Source organism: Columba livia, chromosome 4 (assembly GCF_036013475.1).
Source record: "Columba livia isolate bColLiv1 breed racing homer chromosome 4, bColLiv1.pat.W.v2, whole genome shotgun sequence".
Taxonomy (NCBI): Eukaryota; Metazoa; Chordata; class Aves; order Columbiformes; family Columbidae; genus Columba; species Columba livia.
The window spans coordinates 4661117-4679667 of NC_088605.1; the positions used below are offsets into that span (position 1 = coordinate 4661117).

The 18551-nt window shown below is 36.1% G+C and overlaps 1 protein-coding gene across 6 annotated transcripts in view; it reads left to right on the plus strand.

Annotated features, from left to right (window-relative positions):
* Window positions 1-18551, plus strand: part of CTNNA2 (catenin alpha 2) — a 486439-nt gene that overhangs the window by 439144 nt on the left and 28744 nt on the right. For all 6 annotated transcript variants that reach the window (XM_065060245.1, XM_065060243.1, XM_065060244.1 and 3 more), the window contains 4 exons: window positions 2573-2724; window positions 10025-10138; window positions 14057-14238; window positions 16930-17035. In XM_065060245.1, the coding sequence (XP_064916317.1) occupies window positions 2573-2724; window positions 10025-10138; window positions 14057-14238; window positions 16930-17035 (554 nt within the window). The remainder of the gene's footprint in view (window positions 1-2572; window positions 2725-10024; window positions 10139-14056; window positions 14239-16929; window positions 17036-18551) is intronic.

Here is an 18551-nt window from a genome sequence, read left to right on the forward strand (position 1 = left end):
TCTTACCAAAATCAAGCTGCATCACATCTCCTGCTTCCTCCTACCCACTAGTTAGCTGCCCTGTCAAGAAAAATATTGTAACACCTCAATACAACCTATTCTGACAAATCTGTTGCCTGTCCAACATCTGCTCATTATTTACAAGATAATTAAACATTAATTGCTTTATGTCATGTTTCATTTTCTTTCTGGATATTGAAATTAGGCTGAATATTCTATAAATTTTCCTTCTTTTCTTCTCAGCTGTTGTATAAATAAACGTGCTTTTTCTCCTGTTCCTAAATCCTTTCACTGTTATTGCTTTTCTTGAGTTCTGAAAGGTGGTTCAGAAATTCCTTTGATTATTTTCTTAAGAACTGCAGGGTAAATTTTATAATGGTCTGTCAACTTGAAGACATATTTAGCAGATACATTTCCCTGTGTTTATGTCAATGTTTTACAAACTTCTGTTGTGTAATCCACATTTGCTGCATTTCTTGTTAATTATATTATACACCTGATCACCCCTGCTATTTAGGAAATTCTAGACAGAAATTTTAGGGCCCTAAATATTAGGGTTCTTTACCTCCTTTTTTGTTGTCATTTTTCCACCTCCAGCTTTACTTGTTTTTATCCTTATGACCCTAAAAATATTTATTTTATTCTTTATGTTTTCATTGTATTTTTAATGATTGCTTTTTGATTTTCAGGCTAAAGACTTCCTTATGCAATCTTATTAGTCTCCTACCACACTTTCAAGTTTTCCATTAATCAAGATAATTTCATATATGCATTAATTCTCGTTCCAAACCTTCCAGCTCTCTCAAAGTCCTTTTCTAATGAAAATGTTTCCCCTCTGCCTAGCAATGCTTTGTTAATGTTTACTTTTTTAAAGTCCACTGGTGCTGTCACTTTTTCCTGACTTCTCCAATATATCCCAAGCACTTATTGCACTTACTGAACATTATCTACGTGAAATATACCATTCTGTTCTCTCATCTGTCTACATGAACAAACATATATATGTGTATATACATAGGATAAACAAGATTTAAATAGACATATCCCTTTAAAGGGTTCCCCTTTAGCATCCAGTGGATAATAGTTTAATGTCAGAAACGGAAAAGTTATGATCTTAGTTGCTGCCACTTGTTCTTCAAAATGTAGATGAGTCTTGAATCATGTTTTTCGGTGTTTTTACTTTAAATCAGGTAATAAGATGCATAATACACAGTTTTCATTATGAGTAAAATATATTTAAGGACACTCAGTCAAGAAGAACTTATGTGAAACTTTATTTCCTAGGGAAGGTTTTCACTGCTCTTGATGAAAATGGCACTGGAAGTTCCAGTTAGGATCAGGCTACCAAAAAGTGCATTAAAAATAGGGTCTAGGGAAAAGATTATAGAGAAAGATAATATTACAAGCTAAAAAGGCAATTGAGTTAGGAATAATCTCTCCCTGTTCTTTAACTTATAGTGTCAAAATAATAAAGCCACTGGAGCATGATTTGCATACCTAGATGCTGGAAGAAGGCAAATGATTATAATGAAGTGAATGTAATGAAAAGGTGGCTATGTGTAAATCTTAAACTTGACCCAAGTTCCTGAAATTTGTAAGAATTAATCCCAATAGATTTTTTTTTCCAGATTTCTGATAGAGCGTTGATTCTGTTTGTCTTACAGTGTATGAGATCCCAATCCTCCAATATTAATGTTAAAATATTGAAGGAGTAATAAAGTACAGTAGTATAGGTGAAATATAATTAGTGAAATCTGAATGTCATGTTCCCATTTTTGTGATTTGGGTTTGAGTTGTTAGAGAACTAAACTGGGGGACATTTATCTTTCTGGATATATGATATGAAAAGAAAAGTTATAGTGATTATGCCTTCAAAGGAATCCTGTATGAAATCTGAAGAAAAGCCTCTTATTACTGCAAGGAATGCCTTTAACTATTTACATAAGTAAATAATTGCTTAAAGATATGTATTTAAAAAGCTCATACACAGTTTATAATACTGTTAGCTAATATCTATGGCTATTTTCTGTGTTATATACGTGATGATAGTGAAGAAACAGAATGTTCACTTATGTGCCTTCACAAAAGTAATTTGCTAGATTTTGCATTTTGTTCCCCATGCAATTATTATTATTCAATATGAGCTAGACTGCTGCTAGTTTTCTAAATTAGCAGGCATAATGGCTGCATTTTGCTTTGATCATTTGGCATGAATATGTACTGTGTTCATTCCAAGTTGTAATGGTTTTAAATGTACTTTCCTGACAGCTCAGATCTCTCGCAGTCTTTGAAAACTCAGTAAATCACACTTTTTAAAGGAAGTTTTGCATCTTTTGTTGCACAATTGGAGGAGAAAATATGAAGATCACTATTTTCATGCTGTCAGGAAATGTGCCAGAGCTCTGCGTGTGTGGAGTCAGTACAAACCCACGTCATGAGCTTTCCTAGGTCTTGAATTGTAGCAACAATATGCACCATGTCTACTGGAAAGTATTTATGCCCAAGGGCAGGGGAAAAAATGTTTGTGAAAGAAAGTGTCTAATCTTACTGCCTTTCATTTTGTTTAATCTAGTTATGCCACGTTTTGCCGAACAAGTTGAAGTTGCCATTGAAGCTTTGAGTGCGAATGTCCCACAGCCATTTGAAGAAAATGAGTTCATAGATGCCTCCCGCTTGGTTTATGATGGAGTTCGTGACATCAGGAAAGCTGTTCTGATGATAAGGGTATGTAAGACACCTGGGAAATAAAAGTTAGGACTAGAAGGGAAGTATTAGATTGGGTGCTAGGAATATAAAAGCTTCTTGGAATCAACTTTGTTTCATAATAAGGTGGAAAACCTTGAGATTGAAACAAGCACGAAACAAAAGTTTGTGCAGTAAAACAGGAATTTGTGAGTAAAGAGATGAGGGTGCATTAGGAGATGAACCACAATTGATTTGTTAATCACCCAGGAGAAGATATGATCACAACTGCCAAGAGATGCAAACTTCATTTCTGTTTCTGTAGTAATAACATTAATTTGCTTAGATCTTCAGAGCTTGTGCATATTTCATTGTTTGTGATGGTTTTGTTGTTTGGTTTTTGTTTTGTTTTTTCCTAATGTGTATGTGCTGACTAGGATATGAGGTAAGTCTGGTTGAAATCTAACTGAATAAATAAATCACCTTGCTGCTCCAGCAGGCCTCGGCAGGGGTGGTTTAGGATGTTTATTGAGGTAAAGAATTTGTGATTTCAGTATTGCCTAACCAGTTGTTTGGATTTTCTTAGGCATGGTGAGAGTAGATGTGTGTCTTGCTTTTCAGTGTAGTCTACACTAAAAGATTAAAAAACAACAACAACAAAGAACAACAAACAAAACAAAACAAACAACAACAAAGAAACCAACCACAAACAAACAAAACCAACCAACAAACCAAAACCACCTGTTTGGACATCTTTTCAGCAATTGAACCTGTGATTTGAAATCCCAATTAACTTGAATCTGCCCCAGTGCAAGCCATGTAGAAATAAAGCTACAGTGAAAACTGCAGCCAAAACTTATGAAGTAAATAACAGTACTAAACAACTCATCCCTTTGAGTAAACAGGTAACATACACTCGTGGTTGTCAGTATATTGTGGCACTGATGTAAGACTTCAGGCAGTTGGAGACTTCAGAATAGCTTCATTTTAGTCATCTGTCACTATGCATTAACATTTACAGAAAAAGCTTTTGGTATGCTTAATTTTAGACCTGTGAAACGTAAATTCCATTCCTGTACCCGGTGCTAATTTCAGGTAGCCTGAATTATAGGAATGACTAATGACGGGGGAAACCTGTCCTGTTTTCTGGGTGTGCAACATTGGGGTGATTGCAGCTCTTCTGGACTGGGATGGAAAGATCCGCAGAGTGAAGGATTTCCCTTTTTTCTTTGATTATCCAGTTCCTTAGCCTGTATCAGCAGTTTCCAAACTTCTCACAGGACAAGAATAACTTCTAAGAGCATTTTAATCTTTTATAGTCTCTCACGAGTCATTTTAAATTACTTCATGAGACACAATCATCAGGTGGGATCTGCTATAGACCCACACTTTCCCATCTCCTATGCGGAGTTCTGGCTTCCAACACCCCCCTGTATATCAGAATTTTCCATGAGAGGTTCCAGTGGGACTTTCCAAACTGGTTGAGACACTTCTGCTCGGCACAAAGCACCATTTTAAATTCTGGAGGCACAATCACTTATTTCGTTGCCATCTTATTTAACCACTAGCTTAGAAAGCTGATCAGCATGCAGGCTTTGCTGACTGCTCAGGAACATCCCAGGTTACTTTTGCAATTATATCGCTACTACTTTCCGTTCCTTGTATGATAGGAGTTAATGAATTCTGCTTACCCAGATTAGGAAGATGTACTTTTGCATTCAGACAATTAATTTATTCATGGAGCTAAACGTAGTACTCCTTACCCAGGCAGAGAACTAAAGCACATAAATGGACTCATTATCCTTGTGAGTTAACGGGGAAAAGCCACGTATATAAACTTACATAGATCAGAGTTTGCTGAATCAGAACCTTATTTGCTGTAGAAAAGAAAATTAGTTTCAGTTTGAGACACTCTTTAACATTCCCATCTGAACATCTCACACTGAAATGGAATGTATAATTGAAGGGTGAGGCATTAAGCTATAAAAGACCATTTTTAGAATATTTTATCTAGTAATCTATCAAATCTCATGCACTCCTTTAATTCAGGATGTAAAACTTCTTGCAGAAGTATTAAAAAAAAATCCCAAGCCACAAACACCAAACAAAAAACAACTTGAAAACTTTTTAGAGCAACTGATACAATTATTTTCAGGCAGTAATTTTTCATGTGCATGCCGTGAAAGACTGAATTTATCTGAGATGATTCCCCCATTCCATAGAAGAAATAAAGCCACTTTTAAAATAATATTTGTTGGTGTTATTACTTTTGGTAAGCTGAAGGCAAGTGGGATAAGCTCTGTTCTTCTCTTTTTTCCTTTAAAAGGGGAGATTTCATTGTCCTTTTGGAGGAAAAAGGAGACTAATTTTTTACACTAAGGAGCATTATTATGATCTATAGAGAAGAAAAAAAAAACCTTCCACAACTTAAGCAGTGGTAAAAATAAATTTAGGAGTACAATTATAGCACCTAAATTAAGATAGAAAATAATAACTTAGTTCCAACATCTTTTCTATTACTGCATAGGGATCAAATAACTTTTTTTTTTCTTATTTTTAATAGCTACTTTACGAAGTTCCCTCAGTTATTAGACAAAAACCCTCTCCACAGTTAGAAAGAGTCACAGTGGCACCTTTTCTCATTCTTAAGCATCTCCAAGGCCAGTCTTCTCTTTCCGCACGTGGCCTTTGCTATTGGTAACCTTGATGTTAGCTGCATTCACCTTGGCCTTAGCGTTACATTTGTTTGTATCAGAAGTGCACTTTTGGAGCAATCACCAGTTGTTCCCTCTTGCTGTGGTTTAGTTCATGTTACAGAGTAGTCTTAGGGCATATAAACTTGATTCTTTGTGGTGTTCCTGGAAGATGTGCTCTAGGAGCATCTTAAATGGATTTCTATTCTATTCTGTTATTAAGAGACTTTCAGTCGGTGGGAGAAGACTGCAGGGAGTCTGAATAAAAACAAAATGAGGGTGGTGTAAATGTGGAGTCCTTAGCCTCAGTTGTTTGGATATATGAATGACAGAATGGTTTGAGTTGAAAGGAACCTTAAAGGTCATCTAGTTTCAACCCCCCTGACATTGGTATGGACACCTTCCACTAAACCAAGTTGCTCAAATCCTCATCCAGCCTGGCCTGTTATGTATATATGTATGTCTATATATATAAAACAGGCAGGAGGCTGGCTCAAGCAGTGAGCTGTGGACATCTCCATCAGCCTGTAAGCTCAAAATGTACCACATCACACTGAGCCACCGCTCAGCCTGTGAAGACCAGAGTTTGGCATGAACCACACCACCAGATGCTATATGTGAAAGGCATAAAAAGACCTTCTTTGGGTTACCTTTGTTTTAAAAATGAGGCTTTTTGTTAAGATCTGTTTAGAGAGTGAAGGGTTATCTATAGATAGCTACTTGGCAAGGACTGCTCTTCTACTCTTCCACACTTGTCAGTGTAGGCTTAGCTGTGATCACCTATGGTGAAATCCAAGTGCTGCTATATCTCAGATCATCTGGAAAATTAGGCTTGGTGCAGAATCCCATCATCTTTTTAAATAGCCTATCTCCAAAGAGCGCTATGGGGTCTACACTGACTACCTCTTGCTTCCCAGGTTGAATTTAGAGTGTTGATTTTTACTGTAAATCATTAAGCAGCTGAAGACCTTCTGTGAGAGACGTTCTCTCCTTTGCAACTCAGACACTGGTGCACCTGAGTCACTTTGGAAAAGAACAAATATACAGAATAGTGTGGAGTTGAATAGAAAAGCAAGCATATTATAAAGGCACTTTTCTCCTTAGCTTTTAGAATTAAAGGGTATTCTCATGGTGAAAAGTAGGGGAATATCTTTTCAGTCTTCCTTTCATTACAAGGTTAGCTTGACTTGGTGTTTACAGTGCTGAAAGGCTTATAATTGCATCTCACAATTTTTAAGTGCCTACAGTGCTATAGCATAGTGGGGTTTCTATCTTCATCAAGTATATTTCAATCAGTGAAATATTAAGCAAGTAATACTTATAAATCTGCATTTATATGCTATTTTATGATTTATACATGTATAATACCCATTTTTATGCTGCAGTTATGAAAGATAAAACAAAATTGTATTGAACTAAGATATTTGGTTTACAGCAAGATCTTCAGTCTAGCAGCCAGAGAGATATTTAAAACAAAATCAAAACCAAACCAATCCAATGACTGGAAGTTGAAAGTCACCAAATGCATGTTAGAAATAAAGCATGCATCTTAAAAGAGAAAGTATGTATTTACCGTGTGGTTTACCTGGAATTCTGAAAGATTCTTTTACACTAAGAGAATTCATCTGAATTAGATGAATGAAGAAAATGGTCTATGTGTGAAAGAGATACTATGTTTGAAAAAAAACAGTCCTGGGAAGTCTTACAGCCTGTGCTACAGAAGAGTTAGGCTAAACATTATCAAAATGGTCTATTTTTCTGTTGAAATCAATGAGGTCCTAAACTCTGCTAGTTCTGAAGTTATTCTAGCTCTTCCGGCCACTGGTGGTTGTCAGAGCTTTTTTTTTGGAAGCTGTCTCCAATCTCAAATCCTTGTTTCCTACGTCTGTGTGACCATAGGTACAGGTGTCTGCAAGACTGATTCAGTCCTCCTGTCTTCCAACTCATAAATTAAGTTCCAGACTTTGTTGTCTTGGAAACTGTGTTTTAAATACCAAGGTCTTGTTATTTGTGCACTAAAATTAGACTTGTTATGGTATGTTTAGAAGGCCGTGCTAAGAACAACTTCTTTAAGTCAAAGTACTTCAAGATAATATTTATCTTTTCACCTTTATGTCTAAAAAAATAGGGGAGCCTATTATATACGGGCTACATCTCCAAGAAATCAGATAGAACAATGGTGCAAGAGTGAAAAGTATGCAACAATTTTGAAGTTGCAGCACATAGATAACAGTTAACTACTATTCTTCATCTTAATGAAAAATGTAGCTATTCTGGAAGAAAAACTTGAGTGAATGTAAAGGTTAGTTTTGAACTAGATCTCACTGGTACAGAGAGGAAATGCTGGCATTTCTTGCATTTGTAGTTTACTATTAACAGTTGCATTAACTTACATTAATTGTGTCTGAAAAACATGCTGCCAAATTCAAAAATGTGCAGTTACTTAGAAGAACTTTGCTGAAAGAAAAATTCACTAAAAGAGAACTGGTCATGTTTTACACAAAACCAGGACAGGTTTGAACTACATTTTCTCCAAGTTCAACATCTATACCCATTAATTTTCTTTTAAAGACCGTAAATCTTAAGATTATGAATGCGAGGCAGTCACAATTTATTTTTTCTGATTGTTTCTTTAAGAATAAATTCCTGAAACACAGAATTTTCAGAATCTTTTAGCTTTTTAAGAGTCACCCACATGTCCTTACTGCTTACAGTCTTGAGATGTAATATTTTGAATATTATAACCTTACTTTACTGCAACTCTGACTATGAAAGTCTGGGAAAGGGCTGCACATTATCTTTTATAGACTTATCTATAAAAGTGGAGACAGAAGGAACTAGAAAGAGTATACCTGGAGGGGAAAGGGTGTCAGTTTTACAATGATCAGTGCAACTGGCTAGTTGAATGGACTTGGAAGATGGGGAAAGAGTCAGCTGGTTTGTGAAGAATGGGTTGAAGCTCTCCACCCTACTCCTATTTTGTACAGTAAAGCCGAAGCAGATGAAAAGCTGAGCCCTATAATAGGAAATAATTTCTTTTGCACAGGGAATCGTACGGTTCTCTTAGTAGCTGGTTTGCTTATGGCAGATTTTAAAGTCCCATCCTGCCCTCAAGCAGCTGAACAGAGAGAATGAAGTGATGAAAACTGATTGGAAAGCAAGACCATTGGACATTATAATGATGAGTCTTTCTTTTTCTTTTTTTCCTGTGGCAGAAAAGACAAATTCATTTTTTCACCTAAATTTCATCCCCTGTCTACCCTGTTATAGACACTATTTGTACGTGCATCTCTTCAGAGATGCAGCCTGAGTTTCATTACCATACTGTCATACTTGGTTATTTCTTCCTTCAGCGCTCAGCATCAAAACACATATTTAATTCATACTCTTTAAGCCAAATGATGATGGCTGCGTTTTACTCTCCCCATCATGTGCGCTTCACCATGCAGCTGATTTTTCCGTTACAAACAGTGATGTGCACTTCATGTTGGAAACCAGGCTGTAATATAAATATCGCCAAAAGACTTCTCTGCATTATGTTAGAGGGTTTGGACCAGTTCCTAGTGACTGAGCATCTTCTAGACAGAACTGTAATGACAACTGGCAATGATTAGCACCTCTGCTAGCAAACTTGACGTTGCCTCCAAGCATGAAATGCCAGCATGGATGATTTCTTCTGTAGTGGTTGCCCGTCTAGGTTAACACTGAGGCATATGGGTATCCAGTAAGGTGAGGATTTCTCTGCACAGTCACTGTAATCTTCTTTTTCTATTGCCAGTATCATGTATCGTACCAGCCGAAGTTACTCATGTCCAAATTGTTGTACTAGATGCTACTCCAGCAGAAAATGGACCATAATCTTCTAACACCTAATTCAGGTTTTGCACCATCCATATTAGATATAGTACTAAATAGTGATTTAAAAGACGCTCTTTGGCTCTATGTATATACATATGGAATTTTTTTTTTTTTGCTCCTTATTTTTTGCAAGAAGATGAAAATAACAGATAAACAGACCCTTCAGTTAATGTGGTTTCAGTTTAGGGGATGAGATAAATTCCACAAGTCTGTATCTGAAAAGACCCGTGTGAACCACCAAGCTAAAGCAGTTTATAAACTTTATGTTTGTTTCAAAACCAGTTGACATAATTTATGTTTTCTTTCAAGGGGAAATCTCTTATTTGTTTTAATAACTTTTTCTTCCAGAGCATTAGTTACTTTTTCCCACGTATTTACTTTCCTTTTTGAAGATTATGTGGAGATTCCAGTAATATAATAGTATTAGTATCCATTTATATGTGAAATAACATTATTTCAAAATACTGAACTCCCATTGTTAGTGTTTCCAAAGGATCTTTGTTCCTGGAACCATATTCATCATATTAACAGAGTTAAGAAAAGCTGAAGCAAGGTAATGATAAATTCCATTTGTAAAGAAAACTAGAGTTGAAACAACTTAATTTTTAAGACAATTCAATTTCAGTTCTTGGCTGCTTGGGCAGACAAGTTAATTTAGAAAGAAAGAGAAACAGCATTTCCTGGGCAGGTAGTCGATGAAATAAGAGCTTACTGTACATAAGACTTTGTCTGTATCCTTTATAAGCTTGTCATCTCTTCTCTTTTGCTTTCTCCTCCTGTCTCCTCTGTAGACCCCTGAAGAGCTGGAGGATGATTCGGACTTTGAGCAGGAAGATTATGATGTTCGCAGCCGAACGAGTGTTCAGACTGAAGATGACCAGCTTATTGCTGGCCAGAGTGCAAGGGTGAGTATAAAGTCCACATGCTACATGAAGTGTCTGTATATTAATAGCTACACATTAAAATCTGTGCCTTGGAAAGCAAATGCAGTGATTTCAAAACATCATGGTCACTTAAGAAAGGACAGGAGTAAGTTAGCCTTGGTGTTTAAAGGTTTTTTGTGTCTCATCTATTCAAAATTACTGACTTATTGAATGATCTTCCCTAGGTTTATATGATGCCTTGTATCAGCCATTCACTCCAGCCAGTGCTGTTGGAAAAGGTGTTTCAGGTTTCACAGAGTCAGAATTGTTTAGGTTGGAAAAGACCTTTAAAACCGTTGGCCCTAACTGCACAACTGGTCTTACGCTTAAAGACTGAGGCAAAGAAGGAATTAAGTACCTTAACTTTTTCCTCATCCTTTGTCATTATGTTTCTCTCACATCCAATAAAGGATGGAGATTGTCCTTAGCCCTTCTTTTGTTGCTCATGTATTTATATTAAAACAAATAATTTTTCGTTGTATTTTTACAGCAGTAGACAGATTAAGTTCTAGTTTGTCTTTAGCCCTTCTAATTTTCTCCCTGCACAACTTCACAGCATCCTTGTAGACCTCCTGAGTTGCCTGCCCCTTCTTCCAGAGCTCATAAATTCTGCTCTTATTCCTGAGTTCCAGCCAAAGCTCTCTATTCAACGACACCGGTCTTCTTCCCTCTGGCTTGTCTTTCGGCACACAGGCACAACCTGCTCCTGCACCGCTAAGATATCCTTCTTGAAGAGCGACCACCCTTCCTGGGCTCCTTTGTCCTTCAGACCTGCCTCTTAAAGGGCTCTGCCAACCAGCCTCCTAAACAGATAAAAGTCTGCCCTTTGGAAGTCCAAAATAGCAGTTCTGCTGACCACCCTTCTTACTTCTCCAAGAATAGAAAACTTGATCATTTCATGCTCGCCATGCCCAAGATGGCCATGGAATGTGCTGTAACCATGGGAGTAGTCACCTAATTAAAACAAAAATTCCCATCATGACACCATGTGCTGTATCCAGAGAAATCTTACATTAGTCATCCTTCCCAGTGTGCAAACCTGTCAAGAAGATCTGTTTAAGCTACCGAGTAGTCCCTGTAATTTAATTGTAATTGAAGACATTTGTTACTGAGTCAATGTAATTTTACCAAGGTAATTGCATCATGATAAACTCGAGTAGTTGTGATTTGTGACCTTAGTTTGCACATGGGGATTGCAAATTAAGCTGATGAGTGTTTCAGGGGTCACAGGTGCTGGAGAAGTGAAGTTTGTTAACACTCAGGATTATGCCACCCTCTGATGAATGTTTACCTTTTACTAAATAGGCTGCTCAGTTTATTTATCAAGGGAAAAAAAACTGCAGAATATAATGTTGGGGGCAAATGACATCATGAAAATGTAGTTGATTGGAAAGACAGTTTTAAAAAAAGGCCTTAAATTTTCCAGCAGAGAAGCAGTGGGGAACTGGGAATCACCCAAATGATTTTTATGGCTGCATTTTCTTCTGGTAAGTGCTAAAAGTAGAAGTAATGGACTAAATGAGAAGCATCCTCCCCGCACACACTCAAACACTGTAACCAAAGCTGGTAAATAGAATGGGGACTTCTTACATTGAATTCTGGAAGAGGATTTACAGGGCTGAAAACCTGAAGACCAAAAGGCAACAAAGCTTTGAAAGATTGATTCAGAGGACCAGGAAGGAAGAGTTTTCAGCTCCTCTAGGAAGAACCACAGCATTCAGGGCCTTGGCACAATCATTTTACACCCTGAAAAGAAATGGTAGAGTAGTGCAAACCTAAATGAAGCTTGCTTGGAGGAATGCAGGGCACAGACACAGTTGGTTGGGCAGAGATTTCTTTTCAACTTTATTTCCTTGAGTATTGAATACAGATGGTAAACAAACCATACTTTGTATCAGGAAAGCTGGTTTTCTATCACCGCATCCCAAGGACAGAAAATTTTGTCCTTGTATATCAAGGACATACCATACGTATCATGATCACCTGAATGAAAAGCAGATAGATTGTAGGTTCCATCCTAGAGAGAATGTGGATGTGTTTTTATGTTTTAAAGAGTCAAGTTTGATATATTCAAAGAACTGTCTACTAAAGTCTCAGTTACAAAAGTATTGAGATACAATGCAGTTATTACAAAGTATTTATTTCTTTCTTACATCTAGGATTGCGTAGCATATCATCTTGTTCTGAAAAACAAATAAAGACTGCAGTAATATTTTTGCTAAGAATCTAGTTCACCTAGGGACTGAGGAGTCTTAAATTCTATTACATTTATTGTGGTTATTGCCACTGCCGCACTTAAAAACCTTCTGCTTTGATCAGCTACACACTGTCTAAATATATTATAAAGACAGTCCCATTTCTGAATAACAGAGAATGCAATATGCCAGAAGAAGCAAAAAACAACGAAAACCTGAAATGAAAAACAAAACCAAAAACATGCTAATCAGAAGCTGCCCAGTCTACAGTCTTGAGTGACTCATTGAAATGAGTCTTCTAAGCAGAATAGTATCATATTTGAACCTTTTCTGTAGAAAATCTGGGTGTTATTTCTAGAATGTAATAAATTTGTTTAATATACTTACTCCAAAAAGCTATTAATATTTCAGCAGAAATACTTGCATTGGTCTTCAATAGAAATAAAACTTCAATATATGAGCTGCATTTGCTATAGGATATAGCTTCTCTGAAAACACATCAGCAGCTGGAATAGAAATGTTAAAACACAGTATGCCAGTTTAAAGAGTGTGCAGGTGAAGCTGTCCACAGAGAGAAACCACATGCAAGACATACAGATTGGCTTTCCAAATTTTCCTCCTATCACATTCTCTTGATTTCACTTAATTCACCTGTTCTAGTGTTCTATGTGTATTTTATATATGTATTTGTTAGCTTGACTTACACTGTAAGACTAATACACTAACATTTGAAACTGCTGACTTACATTGATAAGGGCTAATTAAAACTCATGTGTTGAATTTTAATTTGATTAACTTGCAGATTTCTTATTTTCTGATCCACCGTTTATAACCCTTTTTTAATTTCAGTTTTGGAAAAGGTCAATTACGAATTTTTAAAAGCCAAGAGCATTTTAAGAATATGTAGAGAAAGTCTTCAGCTGATTGAAAGTGACATAAACAAAAAAAAAATATAATGACACTTAAATATGTGTCACACCCCATTAAATGCATAATGTGGTCTTCAGAACCCCTAAAGCCATACAGTAGCTCAACTTGGAAATCATTGTTGAAAGTGGCCATTTCATCTTCAAGAGTGATTATTATAATTTTGTACAGTTTTCTTTTTACATTTTTTGGGGGGCAGAGATCCTTCTGCTTTGTTGATAATGTTGAGGCAGATTAGTATCAACCTGTTTAGTGCATTTTTGCATATCTTTCAAGAGACAATTAGACCACTAAATATTATTGAAAGGTACATTCATTACAATTCACTTGAAATACATTATCTTGCTTGTCATATTCTAGTGCTGGGTTAAGTAGAAAACATCTATTTCTGACCGAGAATGAGTCTAAGGGAGATACTGGCAACTCAGTCTGCCTTTTCCTGTAGATTTCTTTCATTTGTTCTTTCTAAAATTCAAGATTTAACAGGAATTTTCTTTAGACTGTTGAGTAATCTGTACATCATGGCATGACATATATAATTTTTAAATCCTTGAAGGTGTAGGAAGAGCTATGAACGTCCTGTGAATTTGGTTTTGACTGTCCTAACAGAAATGAAATGTCTACTGGATTTTATTTGGCATCTTCCACTCCCATAAAAATAAACTATTAGAAGTTGGTCATGCTGTTTGAACCACTGGAAACGTATATAGTTTCTACCTTCCTTTTTTCATGCCCAACCTCTCCCATTTGTTTCTTTTATTTATTTTTTGAAATCCAGGCTATCATGGCTCAGCTTCCTCAGGAGGAGAAGGCTAAGATTGCTGAGCAGGTCGAGATATTCCACCAAGAAAAGAGCAAACTGGATGCGGAGGTGGCCAAGTGGGATGACAGCGGTAACGACATCATTGTGTTGGCCAAGCAGATGTGCATGATTATGATGGAGATGACAGACTTTACCAGGTAAGACAAAATAACCTTTGCTGAGAACTTCTTTAGACATCCCGTATCTTTCCTTTTTGTTGTGTTTTATAGCTGAGATGATGGGGCTCTGTTTGTGGGCATGCAAAGCCAAGTAACACATCATACATAATGGGATGAATTGTACATTTCTGTACACAGGACTGCTCTGGATATTTCACCAAATGGGATTAATCACATGAAGCTTTGGTCCTATTTGCAGACCATCTTGAATTTCAGCAGCAAATACAGTCTGTGACCTTACAGACACTCAACTGACATTTTGTTTAGTATCCCTCTAAATGCATGTGCCTCTCTGAATTTACAGCATTTCAACACAATTTGTGTCAATCAAAAATAATGACAAAACTATTTTGAACAGTGAACTTCTTTCCAAAAAAAAATCCCAAATGAAATAAAACTGTTTTGATCTAACACTTTATAAGAGACTCTCAGTAATGCCTTTTTTCCTTTATTTTTTTTTACTATTGATGTCTCATTCTTTTCTAATTGCAAAGCATTGAAAGGCCATTCATTAATGATATCATAGAAACAGAAATATTTTGTTTAAATATAGACATATTGTTAATCACACCAGGGAGAACACTTTACAAGATTCTTTGAATTACAGATCACCATAATAAATTACAGGTTTTTCAGTATTTACTTTTAATGAGAACTGAAAAGTTTAAATGGTATTTATCAAAATGTGATTAGACAAAGCTGGACAAAAATCTTTATGTTTTTCTTCACAATTAAAATACAGCATATATTATTTATCTCCCTGAGATGCTTAAATAGATTTCTTAATCTCCAACTAATCTCCAACTAATCTCCAACATGCCTTGTGTCTGGAGCCTTCAACCTATTTCAGAGCAGACCGTCTCTGCATTGACAATATGGGGTTTGCACATACCAGATAGATAGATGGATGGAGGGATTGATGGGCGGGGTGTATAAATACCATTAATTTGCAAATAACTTGAACGTTTGCACTTCATAGGTTGTTAGTTGGTAACAGGCGACAGCAAACATTTTTATCCATTTAAAATTTAAATGTGCATATAGAAAGTTTGCTTACTTTAATAGCTTGCTACTATGCTTCTTTCCAAGAAGCTTATTTATTTTTCTCTCAGTTTGTGCTTTTACAACTATTGCTGTGCAGTAGACTCACCACTCACGTGTAGCAAATGACAGTGCAGAACCTCCTGTGAAGGGTGATGGAGGAATAAGGAATAAGGATAAGAGGAATATTGATAATTTTGTATTGTCTTTGGGTTTCTGATCCTTCTGCCTAAAACCAAAGCGAAAAACTCTCCATAAAGTGCCATCATTTCATGGAAGGAAGAAATAATATTCTAAGGCAACAGCCCAGAATATGAGCACGTTCTGCAGCCTCTCAGACAACCTTTGATACACTGAGCACCAAATTGAAACTTTTGTAATCACATTTTTTACCATCAAACGTCAGAACTAGTATGAGAATGAGAGAAAACTACTGTGACAAATTAAGTAAATTAAAAAAATCCCAGACCTCAAAGTGCAACTCTGTCTACATCAGATTCAGTAACAAACTTGTTTAATGTATTCCATTAAAACAGAACAAAGCCTTTCACACCTTTGTGCTTGACTGTAACCTCAGCAGTGCTAAAATAAACCAAATTTTTCTAATGTATGGAGTTTGTGACAGTCAGATATGCTGATATAATTAATGTAGAAGCCTATGAGGTCACTAAGAAGGATTTCTGTGACAGGTTAAGTTCAGAAACAGTGGGATAATTTTTGTATTTCAATATCTGCTTAAGGTGGAAAAGGAAACAGGGAAAGAAGATGAAAATGGAAATGTGTTTCAGTGTGTTATTCTTGACATTATAGATGAAAAAATGTAAAGATATTACAATGTTGTGTTTAGAAAAAAAAAATGCCTTCAGTTTTAGTTTAAAAAAAAGTTTTATCAAATTCTGATTTTCTGTCAATTTTATCTGAACCTATATTTCTCTACATTGTATAAAAAAAGAGAGAAAAATCAGCTCATTTCCAACTGAGCCATTCCCAGGAGCAGTTACACATTTATTACAAACAGAATTAATGTTGCAAACTCAGAAAAGTCTTCAGTGACTTTTTACTTTTCGTCTATGTACATTTTAGTAACTTTAAGGACTAAAATCAGAGGTTTGTCCATCATCTGAAGAGTCTAGTGAAAGATCAGTCTTAAAACTAATTATGTTTTAAGTGTAGCATTTTAGTGTAACATAAGGATTATGCCCCAAGTATCTTCATTTTCTGACAAAAATCTACCAGAAAAGGTTTTCTAAAATGTGACAGTCTTGATCTAGACATGACAGGCTTAATATTTAACACTGCCTTGGGAATAACATAATTTTGAAATAGTTGTGTATTCCGGAATGAATGTGGGCTTAATGAGCACTTAAAAATGCCTATACTATTAAATGTAGTTCATGTGCTTGAAGGTGCCATCAGACTAAATTGCTAGTGAGCCATTTTGTGAGAGAGGAAATATAGCAGAGCAATTTCTTAATCAAGCTGTACCATAAAGTAGTTAAAAGATGAAGTTGTAATAAGTTAAGAAGTCATTCACATTATTATTTTAAAATCAAACACTAAACAAGGTCACTAAAACTGTTGTCTTTCGTGATTTATTGAGATTGTGCATAATTGTATTGTGTTTCACAGGGGTAAAGGCCCCCTAAAGAATACATCAGATGTCATTAATGCGGCCAAGAAGATTGCAGAGGCAGGATCGAGGATGGACAAATTGGCACGGGCGGTAGCTGATCAGGTAACAGCAAACAATGAGCAGAAATATAATGTAACCTCTATCAATGAGTTGCCTTTTGCAGGAAAAGGTTATCTTGCCAGAAAATTACCTGTTGGAAGTCACTCCCTGGATACTGCTCTACTAATTGAATAGATGTTTTTCTATACCAAACAACTTGGGTTTTGCAGTGCAGAAAATTCATAAATGAGTCTCTCTAAACCTCAGAAATGCCTGAATTGTTCCCTTCTGGACCCAGGTGATTGTATTAGAATTAGACTAATACATTTGCTGTCATGAAAGCAGTAGAAACTTGGATGCTCGGTTACCCTTGCCATATGCCTAGGAATCCTTATATTATTTTCAGCTCTTTCTTCCAGCAACTTCCCTTAATATCACACACTTCTCTTTCAAGATTCACTGACTCCATTTCTTTTGCTTTGCATCAGGGTATTGTGGTTTCACTTTGCAGCCCCCTGCTCTGTGTTCTATGGTTTGCGTGCTCAGTCCATTTTTCCAAATTCATGTCACAAATAGGAAGATGAACTTGCTATATTCAGCCTCTTTCTTTCCCATGGGATTATATATCCATATGGACAACAAGAGGAAACACCATATTAAAAGTAAAGAGCCAAATTTCAAACTCAGGTTCTAAGGTAGCTAATTTAAATGTAGGCAAGTTAAATTTTACTATTGTTTCCTTTGTAAGCTTTACAGTTTGTTTCTTTTCATTGTCATCAGGACAAAGTTTACTGGAAGCAGGAGCTATAACTAGTCTTTCTCTTTAAAATAAGTATTTATTTTTCTTCTTCAAGTAAGCTTGTAATAGAGTGTAACACATCCTGCCAGGGAATATGGACCAGAGTGGCAAGAAACCCGAAGCTGCCCATTTTCCTATAACCTCAGAAATGTTGAGTTTAAGCTTTTTCATTATCAACAAGCATTTTTTCCTGTATTTAACCCGTTCCAGTCCTTGAGATGTAGCATCTGTTCATTTTAGCATAAAAAAGAAGAAATCCATCTGTCAGCTTGTGAAATTCCTAGTCTACAATTTCTGCAGAGGTGGAATATTTTAAAGAAAGAAACACGAAGAGACTTGCTATGCTTAGAGTGTATTGGCTTGAGTCAGATTTTAAATTTCTGAAGACTGTAACATGCAGTCTTCAATAATAAAGAATAAAATCACTATGAGAATGAAGTGTTTGTTTTAATGCTTATGCTTTAATGATATTTTACAGAACTTTGGAGACACACAATATAAACTTTTTATGGACAGTTGCGTTTTTAATTATTGCTCCAATGAGATCTTGCGTTTCCATTCGCTCCAAAGTACTTGTATTTAAAGCCTTGTCAGCTCTCTAGACATATTGCTTCAAAGTTCATTTCTTTCGGGTCACAGACTTGACGAGTAGGGTAAATATTTCTATATTAAATTGTCACCAGCAGGGAGAATGGGTCTCTCAGGGATTCTGCTTTGGAAAGAGAAATTGTAGCATTGGTGTAAGTATGGAGCAGAGTAAACCTAACAGCCACAGTGAAC